The sequence below is a fragment of the Ursus arctos genome, unplaced genomic scaffold, assembly GCF_023065955.2.
Source record: "Ursus arctos isolate Adak ecotype North America unplaced genomic scaffold, UrsArc2.0 scaffold_32, whole genome shotgun sequence".
In the NCBI taxonomy this organism is placed as follows: domain Eukaryota; kingdom Metazoa; phylum Chordata; class Mammalia; order Carnivora; family Ursidae; genus Ursus; species Ursus arctos.
This window is the reverse complement of record NW_026623008.1, coordinates 29,984,038-30,003,971: the sequence shown is the minus strand read 5'-3', so window position 1 is coordinate 30,003,971 and position 19,934 is coordinate 29,984,038. Positions and strand designations below refer to the sequence as shown.

Sequence of the window (19,934 nt, the reverse complement as noted above, 5' to 3'; positions counted from 1 at the left end):
GTTTGCCATACTTCCACATATTTTGACATCTTGAGAATGTTTTGTTTGTTTTGACTTATTTAAGTAATCTCTACATCCAATGTGGGGCTCAAACTCACAACCTTGAGGATCAAGTCGCATGTTCTTCTGAGTCAGCCAGGCAAGCCAAGAATGTCATTTAAAAGACAATCAGAGAAAAAAGTGAAAATGTGAACCAAATAAACCTTTTCATTCCCTGGCCTGGAGAAGTAGCAGAAGTCTACAAGTCTCTGCTCTTCTCACAAATGAAACAGACTAGAAGCAACCAATATATTCTCCCTTATGTTATGCCACCATCACCCGAGTACCCAAATTACTGACCATTCTGGATACTGTCCAGGAACAGATTCATATATAATCCACCACAGTCGATAAGTCTCAGGGGAAAAGGCAAGGAATTCAGTAAACTCCCAAGCTATCTTCCATTAATAGATAACACCCATTCCAGGGGCACCTGGCTGACTCAGTCAGTGGAACGTACAACTCTTAATTTCAGGGTTGCAAATCTGAGCCCCATGCTGGGTGTAGAGATTACTTAAAATCTTTTTTCCCTTCATTTTTTTTTTTTTAAGAGAGAGGGAGAGAGCACATGCTCCCAAGTGAGGGGGGGCAAGAGGCAGAGAGAGAGAGAATCCCATGCAGGTTCCATGCCCAGTGCAGAGCCTGATGCAGGCATTGATCTCATGACCCTGAGATCATAACCTGAGCCAAAATCAAGAATCAGATACTTAACCGACTAAGCCACCCAGCACCCAGGCACTCTGTTAAAAATAAAATCCTAAAAAAAAAAAAAAAAAAGATACCACCTGTTCTGTTATAAAACACATCCTTCATATACAATGGATACTACAGGTTGAGGCTAGTGTTAACATGGAAAACATAGTACAAATGTCTCTAATGGCTGCCAGGATTAGTGAACACTTGGCCATCTTAAAAGCTTAGTAATTCATCTTCATGAGATTTTGGATCCTTTTTTTCTGTATTTCACTTGGACCTGTAAACTTCCATTGCTAAACAAGCTACAGTTCTACTGCCTGATTTGAACAGAATATAAAAGGATAATTTAGCTATCACTTACAGTAATCTCATTCTACCATTAACCAAACAGGAGAACAGTACTTAGTTTTTTGTTTTTGGTAAAGGCAGGGTGAAATTTGAGATGCTATAGGAAAGAATATCCAGAATTGAGGGACCAAAAGACACACCTTGTCTAATTCTCCATCCCCACACACATATTCATGTTCTTCAGGTGGTCATGTCCATTCCAAAGCCTTCAATTAGTATTACTGCAGTATCATCCAGTCTGCTTCCAGAATGGCACCACGACAACCATCTAAAGACCAAAGACTCCCAAAGCAGCATATCCAGCTCAAGCCATTCTTCTGAAATTTATAATTTTAGATCCAGCTTCCTTCTAGACATCCCTACCTGAATGTTTAGAAACCATCTCAAACTGAAGTACCCAAAACAGAACTCATCATCTTCCCACACCTCCCACCCCCAGTGTCTCAGAAATCCAGCACTATCAATCACTTGATTGACCAAGTTAGTAACCCAGGGACTATTAGGCAACAAAGAGTGGTTAAGAGCATGGTCTTTAGAGAAGTCAGACAGTTTGGGGGTTTGAATAACAGTACTCACTGGCACGTGACTATGAGTGTTATCAAATTTTCTGAGCCTCAGCTTCCTTATTTGTATAATGGAGAAAACAGTACAAAATCTAAAGAGCTGAAGTCAGAATAAAGGGGAAATAGACTTGACCCTTGAGCAACACAGGTTTGAACTGCGCAGATCCATTTACATATGAATTTTGCACAATACAGTACTGTAAATGTATTTTCTCTTCCTTTGATTTCAATAACATTCTTTTCTTTAGCTTATTGTAAGAATATAGTATATAATATATATAATATACAAAATATATGTTAATCAACTGTTTATGTTATCATTAAGGTTTTCAGTCAACCCTATGCTATTAGTAAATCCGGGGGGGGGGGGGGGAGTCAAAAATTATATGCTGATTTTCAACTGCATTGGGGAGTCAGCACCCTTGACACCCATGTCGTTCAAGGGTCAACTGTACATGTAGCAGGACTGGATCAGTGCTGAGAAACAGCAAGGACCCCTTAAGTGTTAACTAAATTATATTGTTCCTTACTCCCCCAAATCTAGTCAGTCATCAAAATCCATAGGCTCTATCTTGCTTATCTCATGAGTAGATGCCCCTTGCCTTCATCCTGACTGTCAAAAATCAGGTCTTCATGACTTTGCCTAGATTACTGCAATAACCTCCTTGCCAGTCTCTCCTAATTACAGTAATAAACCTTGTTTATCCATTCTCCATACTACCACCATAATCTTTTTCAAATGCAAATGTAATTATGATAGTCTTTTACTTAATATCATTCAGCACTCTCCCAGGGCATTCAGAGTAAAGTCCAGATAAGGGTTTCCATAATCTGGTCCTGCTTTATCTCCTACTACTCTCCTCCAGTTTTACCTCTTGCCACACCCTTTCTAAACACACTAAGAAAGCCAGGACTGCCTGCATTTCCAGAAAGAATCATGCTTTCTCTCACTTCTGAGCCTTCATGCGATCTATTCCGCTTGGTTGTTGTTTCGTCTCATAACTCCTACTTGCCTTTTTAAGACTCAGCTAAAGTGTTACCTTCTCTAGGAAGCTTGTCCAGTTTGGTATATTTTTCCTTTTCAATCTGCTCCCTCTCTAGAATTCCTACTGCCTTTTAAGACTCAGCTAAAGTACCACCTCCCTAAGAAGCATTTCCAGTCTGTGCTCCCTTAACATTGTACACTTATCTCTACCACGCATTTAATATAGTGGTTTAAAATCATTTATTTAATAGTTAATAGGCAACTAGCCACCCTAAGGGAGGGACCATGTCTTTGTAATTCCAGTACTATAATTGTAGTAGGCACTATAAATACAGTAGGCTAATAGGGTCCTTTACCCTTTTGCCCCTCAAAACAAGTCTGGCTGTCTCTTCTGACAAATCTGGGGAGATTTTTTCCCCTTTTTTTCCCCCCTCCTTGCCTGTCTGCAGGATCTTACAAATACCCCATCTGTCAAATAAATGCTACCTTCTGGGGCGCCTGGGTGGCACAGCGGTTAAGCGTCTGCCTTTGGCTCAGGGCGTGATCCCGGCGATCTGGGATCGAGCCCCACATCAGGCTCTTCTGCTATGAGCCTGCTTCTTCCTTTCCCACTCCCCCTGCTTGTGTTCCCTCTCTCGCTGGTTGTCTCTCTCTCTGTCAAATAAATAAATAAAATCTTTAAATAAATAAATAAATAAATGCTACCTTCTTGGGCACAAATCACAATGATAAAGAGATCTTCAAACCAAGTAACCATAAAGAAAATAACATTGTTTATTAGATTATATAATATTAATTAAAAATATTCCTTTACACTTGTAAGTGCTTTACATCATCAATCTGTTGCTTCTTTTGAGACGTAATATAATTTTATGGGGTCTGTTATGAAGATACTGATCCCCACCTTTATTTTTTATTTTTTTAAGATTTTATTTATTTATTTGACAGAGCTATAGAGAGACAGCCAGAGAGAGGGAACACAAGCGGGGGAGTGGGAGAGGAAGAAGCAGGCTCCCAGCGGAGGAGCCTGATGTGGGGCTCGATTCCAGGACTCTGGGATCACGCCCTGGGCTGAAGGCAGACGCTTAACGACTGAGCCACCCAGGCGCCCCTGATCCCCACCTTTAGAATGAAGAAACTCACAGAAGTTAAAAAGCCTGCCAGATATGGATCAACCGGTGGCTAGAGAACCTAGGCTCCGTGCACAAATTTTTGAATCCTAGTCTGAGGCTCTTCCCACCACTCTACATGGCTTTTAAGCAATTAAGTGACCATGTGGTTCATCACAGAATCCAGCCCCTACCACTTGCTGAGCACAGCCCTGTGGGCTTGAGGCCTCTTCATGGTGTCCTTAGTTACATTATTAGCAGCTTTTAATGTACCTGCTTTCAATTTTCTTCATGGAGGCCAATATTTCTTCATAGTGTAGATGACACATATTTGGAAAGCAAATGTTTAAAATAAGGCTTTTCCACAAGAATTTAGAAGTGCCAGAGTAGAAAACTATAGCTCTGCCTGATCTTGTTGTCATCTCTGATTGACAATAGCCAAGAACCAAGTGTAAGCCTCCATAAATGAATGTGCAACTATCTAATCATTCATCATAAAACCTTCAGAAAGAGAGGCAGTCCTAATCACAGAAGTCTAAGGAAAAAAACCAGGATTCAGGAGACCAAGCTTTGAGTCCCAACTTTGCCGTGTATTCACTGTCTAACCAAAGGACAGTCATTTAGTAATGGGTCCTCGCCTAGCACATAAGAGATGGAAGGATCAAAGGAGATGAGTTGTTCTGGGAGCCATAAAATGCAGTTCAATGTAAAATGTTATCGCTGCATGCAGTGTGCTAGAAGGCAGGTTCCAGGAGGACGGGAATTTATCCACTCTCCTCCCCCAACCCAGCTCCACCAATTCGCAGCACCTAGAACAACCTGGCACACAGGAGATGCTCGTAAAGTCAAAGAGCTTAGCACTGTACTTAGCAGCTACTACAGACACAGAAGACATGTGGGCCCTGCCCTCCGGAAACGTTCATTCTAAATAGGAAGGCCAACACAAATGAAAATGCCAATGGAATAAATAAGGATGACATTTTCTAAAGTTCTGTTAGAGATTAGGAAGAGAACTTTTTCTAATTCCACATAGATGAGGAAAAGTTATAGTACCAGCCTATATACTAGGGCTTTTTCTTTGCAGAAGTTGTATGGTTCTGAATGAAACAGTATAAATGACCATATGCTCTGAGAGTTGAGAAAATCAGTGAGGACTGGAGATGGTCCAGTGTTAGGAGGGAAGCGGGGCATCTTGATGGAAAAAGTAAAAGAAAAAGGGGAGACACTCCAGAGCAATCAAAGGCTATGTACATAAAGTGTGAGGTTAACCTGCACAGAGCATTGAGTATCATGAAAAAAAAGGCTGGATAAGCAAGCCAGACTAGGTTATGAAGGGCACTGAAAGCCAGACAGTATTTGAATCTGATGCTGTGATAAATGTGAAACTGTTTAAGCATTTTGAGTGAAGGAATAATAAAAAGCAAAATTTTCACAGATACTGTCTGATTAACAGAATGCGATTTGGAATGGGGAAGATATTAAGGTATAGGTTAGGTTGAACTAGGAAGCTATTATGGTCTAAGTTAGGTTGAAATGCTGCTGTTCATCCAGCTATAAAGTAAGAGGGCTATTGAAAAAGTATTTTTTATATTTCAAAGGAAAAAAACCCACAACATTTAGTGTCTAGCCAGATACAGAAACCAAAAGAAAAGAATCAATTAACCTACAAGTAATCGGTTTAAAGTAACTAAGTGACTAGCACCTGAATTAAGCAGGAATATAAAAGAATGGTAAAATAGTTTTCCTGTCCCAAGAGAATCTAGCAGGAGAAACAAAGCTACCTTCCCTTGAATTACTGGCTGTCAGGATTAGGAGGGATTCTAGAAATCATCTTGTAAAAACACCATCTGATGCCCAAACAATCCCTTCAACATTCTCAGCAATTAGTCAGGTAACCACTGTTCAAACACCTTCAGTGTAGAGAACCCGAGACCTGTGGAGACAGCCCATTCCATTCAGACAGCTCAAAGTATTTAAAAGTTCTTCCTTATATGGAGGCAAAATCTGCTTCCCTGCAACTTCCACCCACTGATCTTGGTACTGCCCCTGGAGGTCATACAAAACAAGTGTGCATTAAACACAGAACAAGTACTAACTGTGTGGTACTGACTACTGAGTACTGTAGCATTCAGAGAAGGGAGTCAAAGACGACTCAAATTGCAAATCCAGGGGACCTACGAGAATGATGACACTAAAGGCAGAAACAGGTTTCTGGCACGTATTAGGGCAAGAAGATGAGGTCAGTTTGGGATAAGCAGAGTCTGAAGAGGAGATGAAGCTTCTAAGTGGGTAAGTATTTAGAAATCAAGCTTGGGGAAGGATCAAGGCTGGAGACTGACTGCAAGTTATCAGCAAAGAAGTATCCTGAAGTCATGAGAATGGATAGGCTCTTGGAGTGTATCACGCAGAGCAAAAAGAAAACTATGAGGTTAATTCTCCAGCAATTTCTTTTGTGGTCTGAAACCAAGAAAAATCAGAAATGGCTAGTGACTCTTGCCAAAGCTGCTTCACAGGCTCATCATTCTAACAGTTCAAACAATCCAATTCCTTCTGCCTATTCAAGGAAGTTGTTCAGAAGTAAATGGAACCGGGTTACTCCTCAAGTTCTTGTCTCATCTCACCAGGCAATTAAGCCGGTGGTATGAATGTCTATTGAGTTGAAAGTTGCTATGCTTAAAGTGTTTTCTACTGTGTCTGTTGCTGATCCTCTAAGTCATATCCTTAAGTAAAACTGAAACGCAGTTATCCAAGTCAGCTCGTACACTATGATAGCACAACTATGACAGCCCAACTGATCTGCTTCAAAATGCTTCATTTGGCCTTGACTTTTTAATTCTGTTCCTGAGATGGCATCCTAAGAAAATTATACAAATGTGGGAAAAGTGATAGGCAGATGGATGTTCACTGCAGTATTAACTTAGACTTCTACTGGCGCGCCTGGGTGGCTCAGCTGGTTAAGGGTCTGACTCTTGATTTCAGCTCAGGTCTTAAACTCAGGGTTGTGAGTTCAAGCCCTGTGTTGGGCTCCATGCTGGGTGTGGAGCCTACTTTATTTATTTGTTTTTTTAAAGATTTTATTTATTTACTTATTTAAGAGAGAGCACACACAGGGTGACGAGGGGCAGAGGGAGAGAGAGAATCTGAAGCAGACTCTGCACCAACCACAGAGCCCAATACAGGGCTTGATCCCACAACCCTGAGATCATGGCCTGAGCCGAAATCAAGAGTCAGACACCCAACTGACTGAGCCACCTAGGTGCCCTGTGGAGCCTGCTTTAAAAACAAACAAACAAACAAACAAACAAACCTTAGACTTCTACTTACAGGGGAATAGCTAAATGTACTGTGGAAAAAGACTTGAAGAGAACACAAAATTTACAGTATTTGTCACATTAGACGTGATGGGGTTTTGGACAATTTACCCATTTTTCAAACCTCTAGCAGAATTTCTTTATAATAAAACAAAACAAAAGCCAGCTCCACTTGGATATCTCTCCTAAGGTACCGCAAAGCTATAAGGCATTAGTTAGTTCTACTCCTAACAATATAGATTTTGAGCCTAGTTCTCATCACTAGGCTCTAATATGTCACAAAGCAAAACCCAGACATGCTAACAGGAGATATTTATGAGTTGGTTGTTTTAACCCAGAAACCAAAGAACAGATACCACTTTGCCCCAGTAAAGATGCCATCAAATCTAACCCAAATCAGGAGCCACTGTTCTTCCCCAAGCATTTGGTTTCACTGAGGGAACCAATGACATTTAGTGTCTGACTCATTGCCATCTGAGGTTTAGATTAAAAGAGAAAGGCCTATCTTCTAGGGAGGGAAAGAATCCAATCCAGTATCAGCACCTATCTCCAGTTCTGTCCCCTATCTGAAATTCCAGGAGCGAGTAAGGCTAGTTAGAATATGTAAGGTGAAGTCAGACTTAGGGACTAGCTGTTTCAATGGTTGGGGCAAATAACCAACTTTATGTGGACATGGGTTCCCCTCTCTCTCTTATATTTAAGGAATGTTATGAGCATTCATAAAGCATTCAGCAGGCATCTTTTACTTGTATAAGGAAAAAGTGCACTGGCTAAGATTTCAGCTGGGTAGCTGCATAAAGATGGATCCAAGAATGCCTTTTGTCCCCAGCCATGATTCAGCTACAGCGAGAGATATGAAAAAGATATGTGACTGTAAGTCTACAATTAAACTTAAGTATAGGAATTTTAAATGACCTCTGCAGGAGAAAAACAAAAAACAAAAAAAGCAAGCTCGCTCCTTCCATGAAATATTTCAGCTATATTTTCCAGTCAAATGGAAAAGTTTAACACTACAGGTCTGATAATACAAGGCAAACAAAGCTTTTTTATAGCTAAGGAATATTTTTAGAGTTTTGATTCTTTTTATTAAGTTTACATAATGTATCAAAAAAGAAATAGTTTCATGGTAAATGCTGTAGGTGCATTAATTTAAACATGAGTCAACTCTAACAGTTTTATCAATCAAAATAAACAGAGTACTAACATCATAAACTATAAGCAATTTAAAATAAACGGTAATCCCTGTTCACTAAACCAAGCTGTCTAAATGCAGGCACCATGAACATAATAGGAATTTATATATCCGATGTAAAGGATATGTGTATCTGCTGACTTGCACTGTCAACTAACCCAAAGCTTTCTTCTAGTGAGGGCTTCACGAGAGGCATCTCTACGAAGATCACATCCTCTGAGGAAAACCAAAAAGCAAGTCCTTCAAGTACCACCCAGAAATTCCCTGAATAAACAATAATTCTTGATGCCTCAATGAAAAATGATTCATTCACTAAAGGATACCCAGTGCTTATCATGTGCATACACTGTGCTAAGCATGGCCATGAAACCTGCCCTAGAAAATTTAGTTGGAGATAAGACGCTACACAATCATAGTTATGATACTTTCTAATGCAGTGGTTTTCAATCGGGACAATTCTGTCCTCCAGGAGACATCACGCAATGTCTGGAGACATTTTTGGTAGGCACAATTGAGCAAGTGTTACTGGCATCTGATGGGTAGAGGCCAGGGATACTGCTAAAATCCCACAATGTACAGGTAGGACAACCCCACAATGAAGACCCATCCAGCCTAAATGTCAATTGTGCCACGGTTTCTAAGAAACCCTGTTCTAGTATAATAAGGAGCAAAAGGTATAAAAAAAAAGTTAATGTAGTAATTTAGGACTTTCTAAATTAGAATGTCTATCTGCATCATCTAATGAATATTAAGGTAAGACTCCAACTGTGGAGAATTTTGTGAACTGGACAATGGAGTTTAGATTTGATTCTTTAGGAATATGAAGCCAGGTTAGGATAAGAAGATGAAAATGGTTCTTTTTAAAAGATTAGTCTGGTTATGGTAGAGAAGGTGAAATTTAAGTATGAAAACCAGGTTAATAGAAAGTAAAAAAAGAAACTGATGATGACATTTCAAAGGGATAATCACTAGTACTGGGTAAGATATGGCTTGAGGATCCTCAGATTTCAAATCTCAGGATTAAATTTCCAACCAGAGGGTTCAACCTCCAATGACACTTTGCATTTGCTCGTTTAAGTAAAATGCATCTTTGACTCACAACGCTTCACAGAAAACCAAAAGGAGGAAGTCACTTTTTAAAGGCTTAGTCCCTGGTTAAAAAAATAATTACAACTAAACATATGTATGTACAACCAAGAAAAGGGGTGAGAAAAAAGATCGCCCCTCAAATTGGAAACAAAGCATTTTACAAATTAAATGGCTAACCTTCTCAGCAAAAACATGCTCACTGAAACTTAACAATGCCACCAATTTTGCTTTGCATGACAGGTTGTGCTTGGCAAAGTACTTTCACCACTACCATTTATTTAAACTCCTCTCAGACATAAATTATGCCCACCTGATTGAGGAAGTATTTCTAGTGAAGAAAATGTGGGAAATTCCTACAGAAATTTCTTTATGCTGGACCAACACAACTCAAACAATAAGCAAACTGACAACCACAGAATAAAACCCAAACACATTCAAACAAGGCATCAAAAGCCCTTCCCAACTTGGCAGCCATCTATCTACCTTTTTTTTTCTGGTCTTATCTTCTGCTGCAAACTCAAGGCAAACTCCAATACTCCAGGTACTTCACTGAATGTAAGCCCTTTCCTGCCTCCACAGGTTTGCTCTTGGTTTCCTCTAGTTGGGATACCTTAGCAGACATCTTTGCTTCAATGGGCTGCAAACATCTCAAATTAAATATGTCCAAAATTCATTTTCTTTCCATGCCACCTCCCCAACTGACTCCTCTCACATTACCTACCTCAGCAAATGGTACCACCCAGTTCCCTAAGCCAGAAAGCCAGGCATTCATCCTAGACTACTCCTATTTCTTCATTTCCATAAAAAATTAGCCTCTAATTCTACAGATTCCATCTTTTAAATACTGCTCAAATTTGATCCCTCCTCTCTTTCCCACTGTCAGGGTCTTAGTTCAAGCCAGGACTATGGTAAAAGCTTCCCAACACTGGTTTACTTCACCATCATGTCCCTTCCAACTCGACAAACTAAACTTTCTAAAACATAAATCTGACCACATCATTTTCCTACATAAAACCCTTCAAAGCCTCCTCACAGCTTTCCAAGTAAGATCCACATTACTCAGCATGATTTTACAAGGTCCTTCATATTTGACCCACCACTTCCCACTTCCTTCACTTCTCCATGCGTTACTGGAATTTCAGTCACACTGAACTAGCCGTGGTTTTTCACAGGTCCAGATCTCCATGTCCTTGCACTCTTCGCCTGTAAACCCCTTTTCCAGATCCACCATATGGCTAAATAAGTTCTGCTAGACTTATCCTCCATTTCCTCCTCAAAGCGTAGAAACCGACTCAAGTATTTCTCCTCTATTCTTGCATAGCCTTGTGCTCACACAGAGCATTATGACAGGGTAAGCCATCCCTGATTGACCGAGAGGTCAATTGTCTGCCCCCCCCCCCCCCCCACTAACAGCAACAACTATACTCCTAGCCACCAGGGCCAAGCGCCTCATTTAATATGTGCTTCAAACATACTAAGGGCTCAATGAATCAGTGGTGAATGATGAATATGCTGAGCTGTCCTGTTTTTTTTACTTGAACAGGGATCCCTACAAAGAGCTTCAACTAACACAGTTCCGCTACTAACCTCTGCCTTAAAAGGTTCTCATCCTCTCTTCATCAAGCTTATTGCTATTTATCCTGCAAAATTAATCTTAAATTTTGCTCTGCAGAAGGGGTTTTCCTGAGCCCCAAGTTATGTATTTCCATAATACCCTGTTCTTTCCTAACACTCACCACATTTATAATTACTTCTTAAACGTCCCTGCAAAAACTGTTAGCTCCACGTGGGCAGGGTCTGGCTTGTTTTGTTTCAAAACTGTATTCCCTGGATATGGCAGTGCCTGAGTGAGTAAACAGAATTTGTTACACTGAATTTAATCCTGTGAGGTAAGCACAGATCTCCACTTAAAAGATGAAAAAAATAAAGCTCAAGGAAGTTAAACAATGCATCTATGGCTACAGATACTTAGCAGTGGGGCCAGACCAAACCTGAGCCATCTGATTTCAGGTCCAGAAGTATGCAACACCTGCAATAAAGTTAACTAAGCTTTTCAGAAAAGGAGCAACAGACCTGGAAGAATGAGAGGCTATCTGACCGCAAATACGAAGACTGGCCCCACTCTTTTCTGAAAAACTCCCCAGGCATTCCAAACAGGTTGCATTAAACAAAAAACAAAACAAAACCAAAAAAACACGCAGCGGGCGGTCTTTAACCTGCAGCTGCCTGCGAGACGACACCGACCGGAAGACCACTTAAGAGGTAGAGAAAGGTTCCTGGGAAACAGTCGTGAGAAGGATCTGGAACTGATGATCTAAGGAATTAAGGTCTTGATTCCAATTGTTTCCCTCACTCGCTGTAAGATCGCAGACCAGCCTCTTCGTCCGGGGATCAATTTACCCATCCGTGCAATGGGGACGAGATGGGGGCTAGGGAAGACTCTAAGGTGTCGCTGGTTCCTTAGGAATGGCTACGTCTGGGCACCTTAGGAATCAGGCCCCGCTGAGGCTGACAGCCAGGACCGAGAAATCCAGCGGAGGGGCCTCCCCAGAGGAGCCCGGCTCAGTTGGTCACCCTGGCCCCACCTCAAGAGACCGCGCCCAGGATTCCGGGTCGGCCTGAGGGCCTCCGCTCCGGCCCCTTCAGTAGGGCTCACCATGAGCGCACACGCCGGAAGGGCCATTCAAAACGCGAGGGGCCGGTGGGCCGCGGAGTGGACCCCAGTCCCCACCCGGCCGCGTACCCTCACCTCAGAGTTCCGCCTCACCTCCCGACTGCGATCAGCCGCTCTCCACTTCCGGCAAGAACCGCCCAGCAATCTTCGCGCGACCCACTTCCGGGCCCTCACTGGGCGCGGCACCCCCACCGGAAATGGACGGCCGCTGAAACGCCGAGGTGGAGGAGAGACCGGGAAGGAAGTCTGGCCGCCCCGCTCGTGGCTCCGCCCCCTATTCTCCACGCCCGGAAGGGAGAATCCTCGCTAGCCCTGAGGGCACATGGGAGAGAGTCCCGCCCCCAAAGCGAGAGCGGCCCGGGGAGCGTGCTCAAGGGGAGGCCACGCCTCTCCGCCCAGTGGCGGGAGCCGAGTCGTCCGGACCAATGAAGGGCCCAAATTACCGGCTAAGCTCCACCTCCGGAGAAGGAGGACAGGTGAGTGGCTAATTAGTGCTCCTATCAGTGCGGTCTCAATGGCAGAGCACCGGCCTAGCGATCGGGAAGGGGTCTTGAAGGGACCAGGAGGCAGGCTTCTCTGAGGGCGGGAATCCGGGGCAATCGTCTGCTTTAAAGGAGAGCGAAGCTAAGCTCCGCCTCTTTGGGCGTGCGTACCTCAGTCTCCCCGTTTGTGACTTGGAAAGGCCGTTGGTCTGGACAGTGTTCTGGGGGTACCTGCGGAGGCTGGCGTGGCGGGGGAGGGGGTGGGTCGGTGGGGCGCGTGGGCTCAGCCCTGGGTTTCTGGGCGTGCCCGCCATCGCTCCGCTCGCTCTACCTCCGGGCTGGGAAGGTGGAGGCTCGCCCCACTTCCTGTTTGTTTCGCGTGCTCTGTGACCATAGATGGTCAGGTCTGGGGCCGCGCGGAAGCCTCCGCCCCGCGGTTTTGCAGTCCTTCCTCCCCGCGCGCTGGGTGTGGTCCCCGAGAATAAGATGAGCGGAATTAGAGAACATCCTGCCCCACTCCGTTAAAACCCAGCTGGTTGAGGCCGCCTCGCCCGGAGCGGGGCGTGTCCTGCCGCCTGCCACTCAGTCCGGGGGACGTTCCGCTCGGCGGCTGCAGCCGGCGGGGGAGAGAGACTTCGCTTCCGCGCTCCCGGGGTCTGGGATCGGAGCTTTGTTCCTTCAAGCCTCACACTTTCCAACCGGTGATTATCCTCCCACAAAGATTTATTTCCAGAAAAAATTGGCGAGTGCTACCGTGCCCACTCCTTCAGCTGAGCTTCTGTGACCGCTCCAAGCTTCAAGTTGAATGCAGGCGTTATATGCCAAAGTCACTCATTCAACGAATACAGTTCTTATAATAACAGCTACCATTTACTGCGTGCTGACAACGTTCCAGGCCTGTGCTGAATGCTTCAAGAACATTTTCATGTAATCCTAATAGGAACGCGCTGTGGAAGGTACCATTATGGCCTCCAGTTTTCAAAAGAGGAAGCTGAATTACTTGCTGAAGTCACAGAGTTACTTGGAACTTTGAAGATAACACACCTATCAGATGAAATCCCATGAATTTAACCCTTACCATAGACCATACCAAAATAACATTTGGCACAGTTTCGAGAAGGTGATGCCTCTGGATGGGGAGACATCCTGGGTTCCATTCCTGGCTTGGGCACTTAACTAGAGATTAGATTGGCCAGATTACCCAACTTGGTTGAATCTGGGCCTTTTTAAATTTTATGGTTTCCAGTATGTTTAAAAGAAAAATGACTACACGACAAAATATGGTACCAAGAAAATGTATATTTTAAATATTTACATTTAACAAAAACACTGTCTCTCACACATACACACACATACAACACAAAAGCTTTAACTTTATTCAAACATAACATCAAATGGTTATATTTGAGTGCTTCATGTATGTGAAGCCTATGGCAAATATCCTCTCTGGCCCTCGTTGTAAACAGCTCTACACTTAGCCCTAAATCTCTTTCTGAATTTAGAGACAGGAAATACCTAGACATGCATCCCAGAGGAAGGGGAAAGAGAGGAGGAAACAGGAAAGAGAAGAAAGAAACGAAGAAAATGGGGATAATGATGTGTGGGGTTAAAATGAGAAACAGAAGCAATAACCTATACGAAACCACACTGTAAAGTGATTCTTTGTAAAGAGCACACACATGAGTTAAGTCACACCCCGGCCCCTAAGGAACTTCTCATCTTTTAAGGAGTCTAACCACATGTACTTCCAACTCCAGTGGAAGGCAGTTTAAGAGCAGTATCTATCACTTTTATTTATTCATTTATTTATACACTGAAGAAATACTGAGTTCTTCCTCTGTGCTAGGCACCATGCTACCTTGCACTAGGCACAAGGAGGAGTATGTGAGGGGACAGGTCAGACTCTCTCACTGGCCTCATGGAGCTTACGATCTAATGTGGAAACAGGTGTTGCCATTTGGGGCAGTCGTCAGAAGTGCTGACTATTGGCTTTTAGCTTTTTCCTCCTCACCGATCTTGCCTAGTTTCTCATCCATGGTAGGCTCTCATCAGATACGTGGCTAATAAGTGCCTGGAATTCAGAATAGTCATTTCCTGGGCTGTGATGGGTGGGGAGAACATTGAAGAGCAAACATGAGTTAATAGTAGTGGAGGTGGAGTCTATGACTAGCTCAGGTGAGAGGTTCCTATAGGAGAAGAATAGGAGATGAGGGTGAAGAGAAAGGTTGAGCAAGCTGTGCCAGATGAGAGGTAACACCTTAATGTGAAAGCAAGGAGGAGTTGGTCATTACATTTTAGAAATATAACTCTAACTGCGGGGTAGAGCATGGGCTTCAGTGGGAGGGACAAAAAAGGCAGGGGGATCTGTTAGAAAACAGGTACAGAGGTAGCAAGGGTCTGAATCAAGGCTGTGACATGGGGATGCAACAGAGATACCATTGTTATAAAGGGGATTGTAAGGAGGAAGATGACAAGGAGAAAGGCAAATGGCAGTGGGATTATCTGAATATGAACCTTCAGGTTAGATCTAGTTCCCTAGGGATACACTCCCATTGAATATTACTTTCCCCTTTCTGGCAGGTATCACAGTCCTCATTAAATAATTATCTGTACACTTGTAATGTCTTCTTTCCCTGTAAGTAACTTGAGGTCAGAGCCTTTGCCTCTATGGCACAAAATTGATAATAGACATTTATGGAAAAATGTGACTAAATTGAAAAGGGTGAGAGGGACCAAGGTGGCTCTGAGACGTGGAACATGGGTTATTAGAAAGTGGCAAGAAGACTGGATCAGGGTTTGGGGGTTTTGAGCCTCAGACTTCAAAATCATCCAGCCTAGGAAGAGAAAGGAGTGCAGTGAATCATTTTGCAAGCAGAATCACCAACAGAGAGTTGATTGATTCTCACACAATTCCCCTCTTCATATATTTTACGACTTTCATATTTTGCCTGGATTTCAGCACATTCTAAACCTGCAGAATTGCTTTGTCTCTGAGGGTGCCACCCAAGATTCTTCCTTATCTCTCTGAGCTTCAGACACAGAAGTCTGGCGGTTCATCTGGAGCGTTTCCCAGCCTGGCTCAGAGGATCGCCTGTATCTGCAGCCTGGCTCAGAGCCCGTCTGCATTTGGGCAGATCCTGTATCCCCCTGCCAGAAGGGACTGATAACAGACAACAATCTCTGTGAGCCCATATTTCTTCCTCTCCTAGAATAGGGCCCCAGGCTCCAGCCTGAGTTAGGGCTTCAGGTCCAAAAATTACAAATCAGCAAAAGAAATATTGGCAATATAATATAGTGGTTAAGATCTGGCTTTGATGTCACTCGGACCTGAACTTGAATCCCACTCTGCCACTTATTGTGTGATCTGGGTCAAATCAGTTAACCTCAAAGAAGGATATTAATACCCATCTTTAATGGTTAATATGAAGATTAGGAGAGAATTTATAAAACATCTGGCTCACAGTAAATACGAATGAGAAGTAACAATTATTATTCAATACATAGAGTCTATTGTCTGTGTTCCTGGTGAAGGCCACCAGAAAGCAAAATAAGGTCTGGATGATTCTATCAGAACCACTGCTGTTACTGCCCCATCACCAGAAAGTTTCCCCACAGTGTCTGCTTCTGTACATTGCTACCTTTTGATTCAAAGTCTGGTCCTGTGCCCTTGGCTGCAAGTAAGACTAGATAAATCAGTTAGGAATATGAATGCTGGGGCACGTGGGTGGCTCATTCAGTTAAGCGGCTGCCTTTGGCTCAGGTCGTGATCCTCCCTCTACCCCTACCCCCTGCTTGTGATATCTCTTGCATGCGTGCTGTCTCTCTCTCTCAAATAAATAAAAAAAGATTTTTTAAAGAAAGGAATATGAATGCTTTTGGCTGTAGATAATAGAACACATGAGTGTGGTGACTTTTTTTTTTTTAAGTGTATTTTTCCCAACACGAATGGAGGTAGACAGTTTTACTGGCTCAGTAAAATCAGCTGATATCTCTCCAGTTCAGTTAGACTTATCCTTAGAGTTGCAAGTTGGCTGTCATAGCCCAAGCCATCACGTCACGTTTAAGGAAAGAGGAAAAAGGAAGAGGAAGGTACAACATCTGAAATTGGAACGCTAGTTTTCTGAGGAACTCCACAAAGCATACCCTGCTTTCTGTCTCAAAGCCAGAACCAACAGTAAACAAAAGTTACAGCTTCCTGGTCCCTCAAAGGGACACTTCCAAGGTGCACATTTCACATCATTTCTGAGGGTCCCCAAGAAGGACTAAGCCCCAGTTGCCCACAGCAGTAACCCACTCATTAATGAGCCCTTTCCTGGCTTTTCTCCCTACCCCAAGTCACTTGTCTCAGGGAACCCAAACTAAAGAGAAGGGGATTGGCTGGCTCCGCAACCCTAGGAAAGTGATGGTGAGCACTGTCGGCTTTGATGCTGTAAGGTGCACTCTCTGTCTGGGGTGTTACCCAGACATATGAAGGGGTTGCAGATGCTGAGTGTCCAATAGGAATGATAGATGTCCACTATAATAAATCCTGGGAATGGCCCAACATCAACATGTATCCTTCTTTCTATACGTACACTTCAAAAAATGAAACAAAACAAAACTCTTCACTAAAACAACACCTCCTTTTATAATCTAAGTTGTCATCACCTTACTCACCCCCCTACCCAAAAAAAGGAATCAACAAAATTCATCAGTCACTTCATCCAGTTCCAAGTCCAAGATCTCCAAATAATGTGTGTCTTCTGCCAGTTCCATAATGATGCTTCATCATATTCCTCAGCCTATGGACTGATCTTTAAAGTCAACCACCACAACATAGTACATCCTGTATATGTTGGGGGAAAAGGAGAAGAAAATTAGATACAATATGTAACTATTGAACTGACATGGCAAGAAACCTTTCTATAGCAATCACAGGTCTTAGTTGATAGTTTTTTGTTTTGTTTTTTTTAAAGATTTTATTTATTTATTTGACACAGAGAGACAGCCAGCCAGCCAGAGAGGGAACACAAGCAGGGGGAGTGGGAGAGGAAGAAGCAGGCTCCCAGCGGAGGAGCCTGATGTGGGGCTCGATCCCAGAACGCCAGGATCACGCCCTGAGTCGAAGGCAGACGCTTAACCGCTGTGCCACCCAGGCACCCCTTAGTTGATAGTTTTGACTTCATGACTTTACATATCCATTACCCATTCCATATTCTCTATCTTCAACCAGCACCTCAGTTCATCAGGGTCACAGCGATTGGAAAAGAAAGAGGGCATGAAGGAAGCATGCTACAGTCTTCAAGGATATGATCAAGAAGTGGCATATATCACTTCCACTACATTGCATGAACTACAATATAATCACATAGCTTGTAGTTGGGGCTATGAGGCGTATTTTTTCTTTTTTTTCTTTCTTTCTTTTTTTTTTTTAAGATTTTATTTATTCATTTGACAGAGAGAGAGAGACAGCCAGCAAGAGAGGGAACACAAGCAGGGGGAGTGGGAGAGGAAGAAGCAGACTCCTAGCAGAGGAGCCTGATGTGGGGCTCGATCCCAGAACGCCAGGATCACGCCCTGGGCCGAAGGCAGACGCTGAACGACTGAGCCACCCAGGTGCCCCATCTTTCTTTTCTTTTTTTAAGTTAAGCCCATGATGGGGCTTGAACTCAGGACCCTGCGATCAAGACCCAAGCTGAGATCAAGAGTCGGGTGCTTAACCAACTGAGCCACCCAGGCACCCCATGCCTATGAGTTTTCTATAGGTAACTCAGACCTTCTCTCCTAAGGGATTGGAGATCTTGCCTTCCTGCCTATAAAATATTCTCATAACTTTCTGCACTGAACATGGCAGGAGTAGGAGGACCTCTAAGGATCCCCTGGATTGTATCCATATTCCTCCCTCCTATAGCATAGTGACAGTTCTCCTTTGCCTTGATAATAGGTTCATTCACCCCAGCCAACCATCATAATCCAAAACATGCAGGTAAAGTTTAACAATAGGCTCTCCAGTCCTGATTTGTAGCATTTGCCAATTTCTGTAGTATAAATACTCCCACTGTGGCCAATTTTGAACTAACTGTGTCACTAAGTGTAGAGTTGAGAAAAAGGCACTGTAGTATATGGAATCATGGCTCTCCAAAAATGACCACATTCTAATTTCTGGAACCTGTGAATATACTATCTTACATGGCAAAGGGACTTTGCAGACGTGATGAAATTAAGGATATCGAGGTGGGGAGATTATCCAGGTAGGCCCAATAAAATCAACGTGGAACCTGATCAGGAAAGAAGGAAGCACGAAGTCAGCGTTAGAAAAAGAGATGTGACAATGAAAGCAGAAGTCTCAGTGATATGACCAAGGAATATAAGCAGCCTCCAGAAGCTGGAAAAGGTATGCAACCAATTTTTCTCAGAGCTTCTAGTAGGAACACACCCATGCTAACACCTTGATTTTAGCACTAGAAGACCCACTTCCGAGTTGTGATCTTTCAAACTCTAATGAATTTGTTCGCAGCCACTAAACTTGCGGTAATTTGTTACAGCAACAGTAGGAAGCTGACATGAGCTCCCAGACAACTCCTGCAAACCTGTGTGAGCTGCCTCTAGAACACCACTGAATTCACTTTTTTTCTTTTTTATGTCTCACCTAGTGACAAGACAAGCCCAAATTGGCAAATGGCAGCCTTAGTATGCAATGCAGTACAACTATTTTCATGTCCTCTGGTGGAAGCATGCCTTCCTTGGGTAATAGAACTTGTGAAGAGCCATGCTCAGAATCATAGACACATGAAGATCAACATTTAAGAGTCAATTAGGACAGAATTGCCACTCCATATTTACCCTTTCTTCCTGCGCTCCATCTATTTTGGTTCTACGTGAAAAGCTGCTGCACATTTGCTCACCGGTTCACAACTCACAGCGCTTCCTATAGAACTTCACTCTCGCGACTTATGGCCATGTATTGGGCACCTTTGTGCCCATTAGTGCACCTTTCTACTCCAGCCATTGCTGTGACTACCAGGTGCTTGCAGGTGTGACCTGACAGTCCACAGCTTCCACTGCTTTCTCCAAGTATCTCGCTTTCTGCCCCAGGGCTACTTTCATGGACTTCATCTCATGGGTTGTCTGTGGGAACTTGCACCATGATTTTGACACACGTGTCAACCTGAAAGTGCCAACTTGAGAGTGCAAAGCAGTTAACCAGCAGTTGGAAGCCCTTGACCAATGAAGGACAGGAGCCGGTGAATAAGTATTCCCTCTTCCTTCCCTGGTTGGACAATTATGAGGCACACTCTACAGTGCTGCAGAGTATCTCCAGCAGAATCGAGACCCACACGCCCAAAGCAGTGACCTTCTGGATCATTCATTCTTGGATTGGCTTTCCTGGTTTCCCTGTTTTACCCTTCCTAGTCTCTGACTCCTGTTTCTTGGGATCACTCCTGAAAATAAACTACCTGTTTGCAA

General features: G+C 43.3%; 1 protein-coding gene and 1 long non-coding RNA gene across 11 annotated transcripts in view; one reads left to right on the top strand and one right to left on the bottom strand.

Annotated features, from left to right (window-relative positions):
* Positions 1–12,394, bottom strand: part of CAP1 (cyclase associated actin cytoskeleton regulatory protein 1) — a 26,581-nt gene extending 14,187 nt beyond the window's left edge. For 2 of the 9 annotated variants that reach the window (XM_026516571.4, XM_026516568.4), the window contains exon 1: positions 12,100–12,189. Coding sequence is in view for 2 of the 9 variants with exons in the window: in XM_057305452.1 (XP_057161435.1) it covers positions 8,402–8,439 (38 nt within the window). In the remaining 7 variants the exon portion in view is untranslated. Of the gene's footprint in view, positions 1–8,401; positions 8,455–12,081 lie in introns of those variants that run through there. The other 7 variants (XM_057305452.1, XM_057305453.1, XM_026516570.4 and 4 more) reach the window with 6 other exon arrangements.
* Positions 12,331–19,934, top strand: LOC130542321 (uncharacterized). Of its 2 annotated transcripts, none has more exons than XR_008956805.1 (2): positions 12,331–12,482; positions 19,121–19,934. It is a non-coding gene; the product is annotated as an uncharacterized LOC130542321 (long non-coding RNA). The 2 variants fall into 2 exon arrangements; XR_008956804.1 differs by having other exon boundaries at positions 13,210–19,934.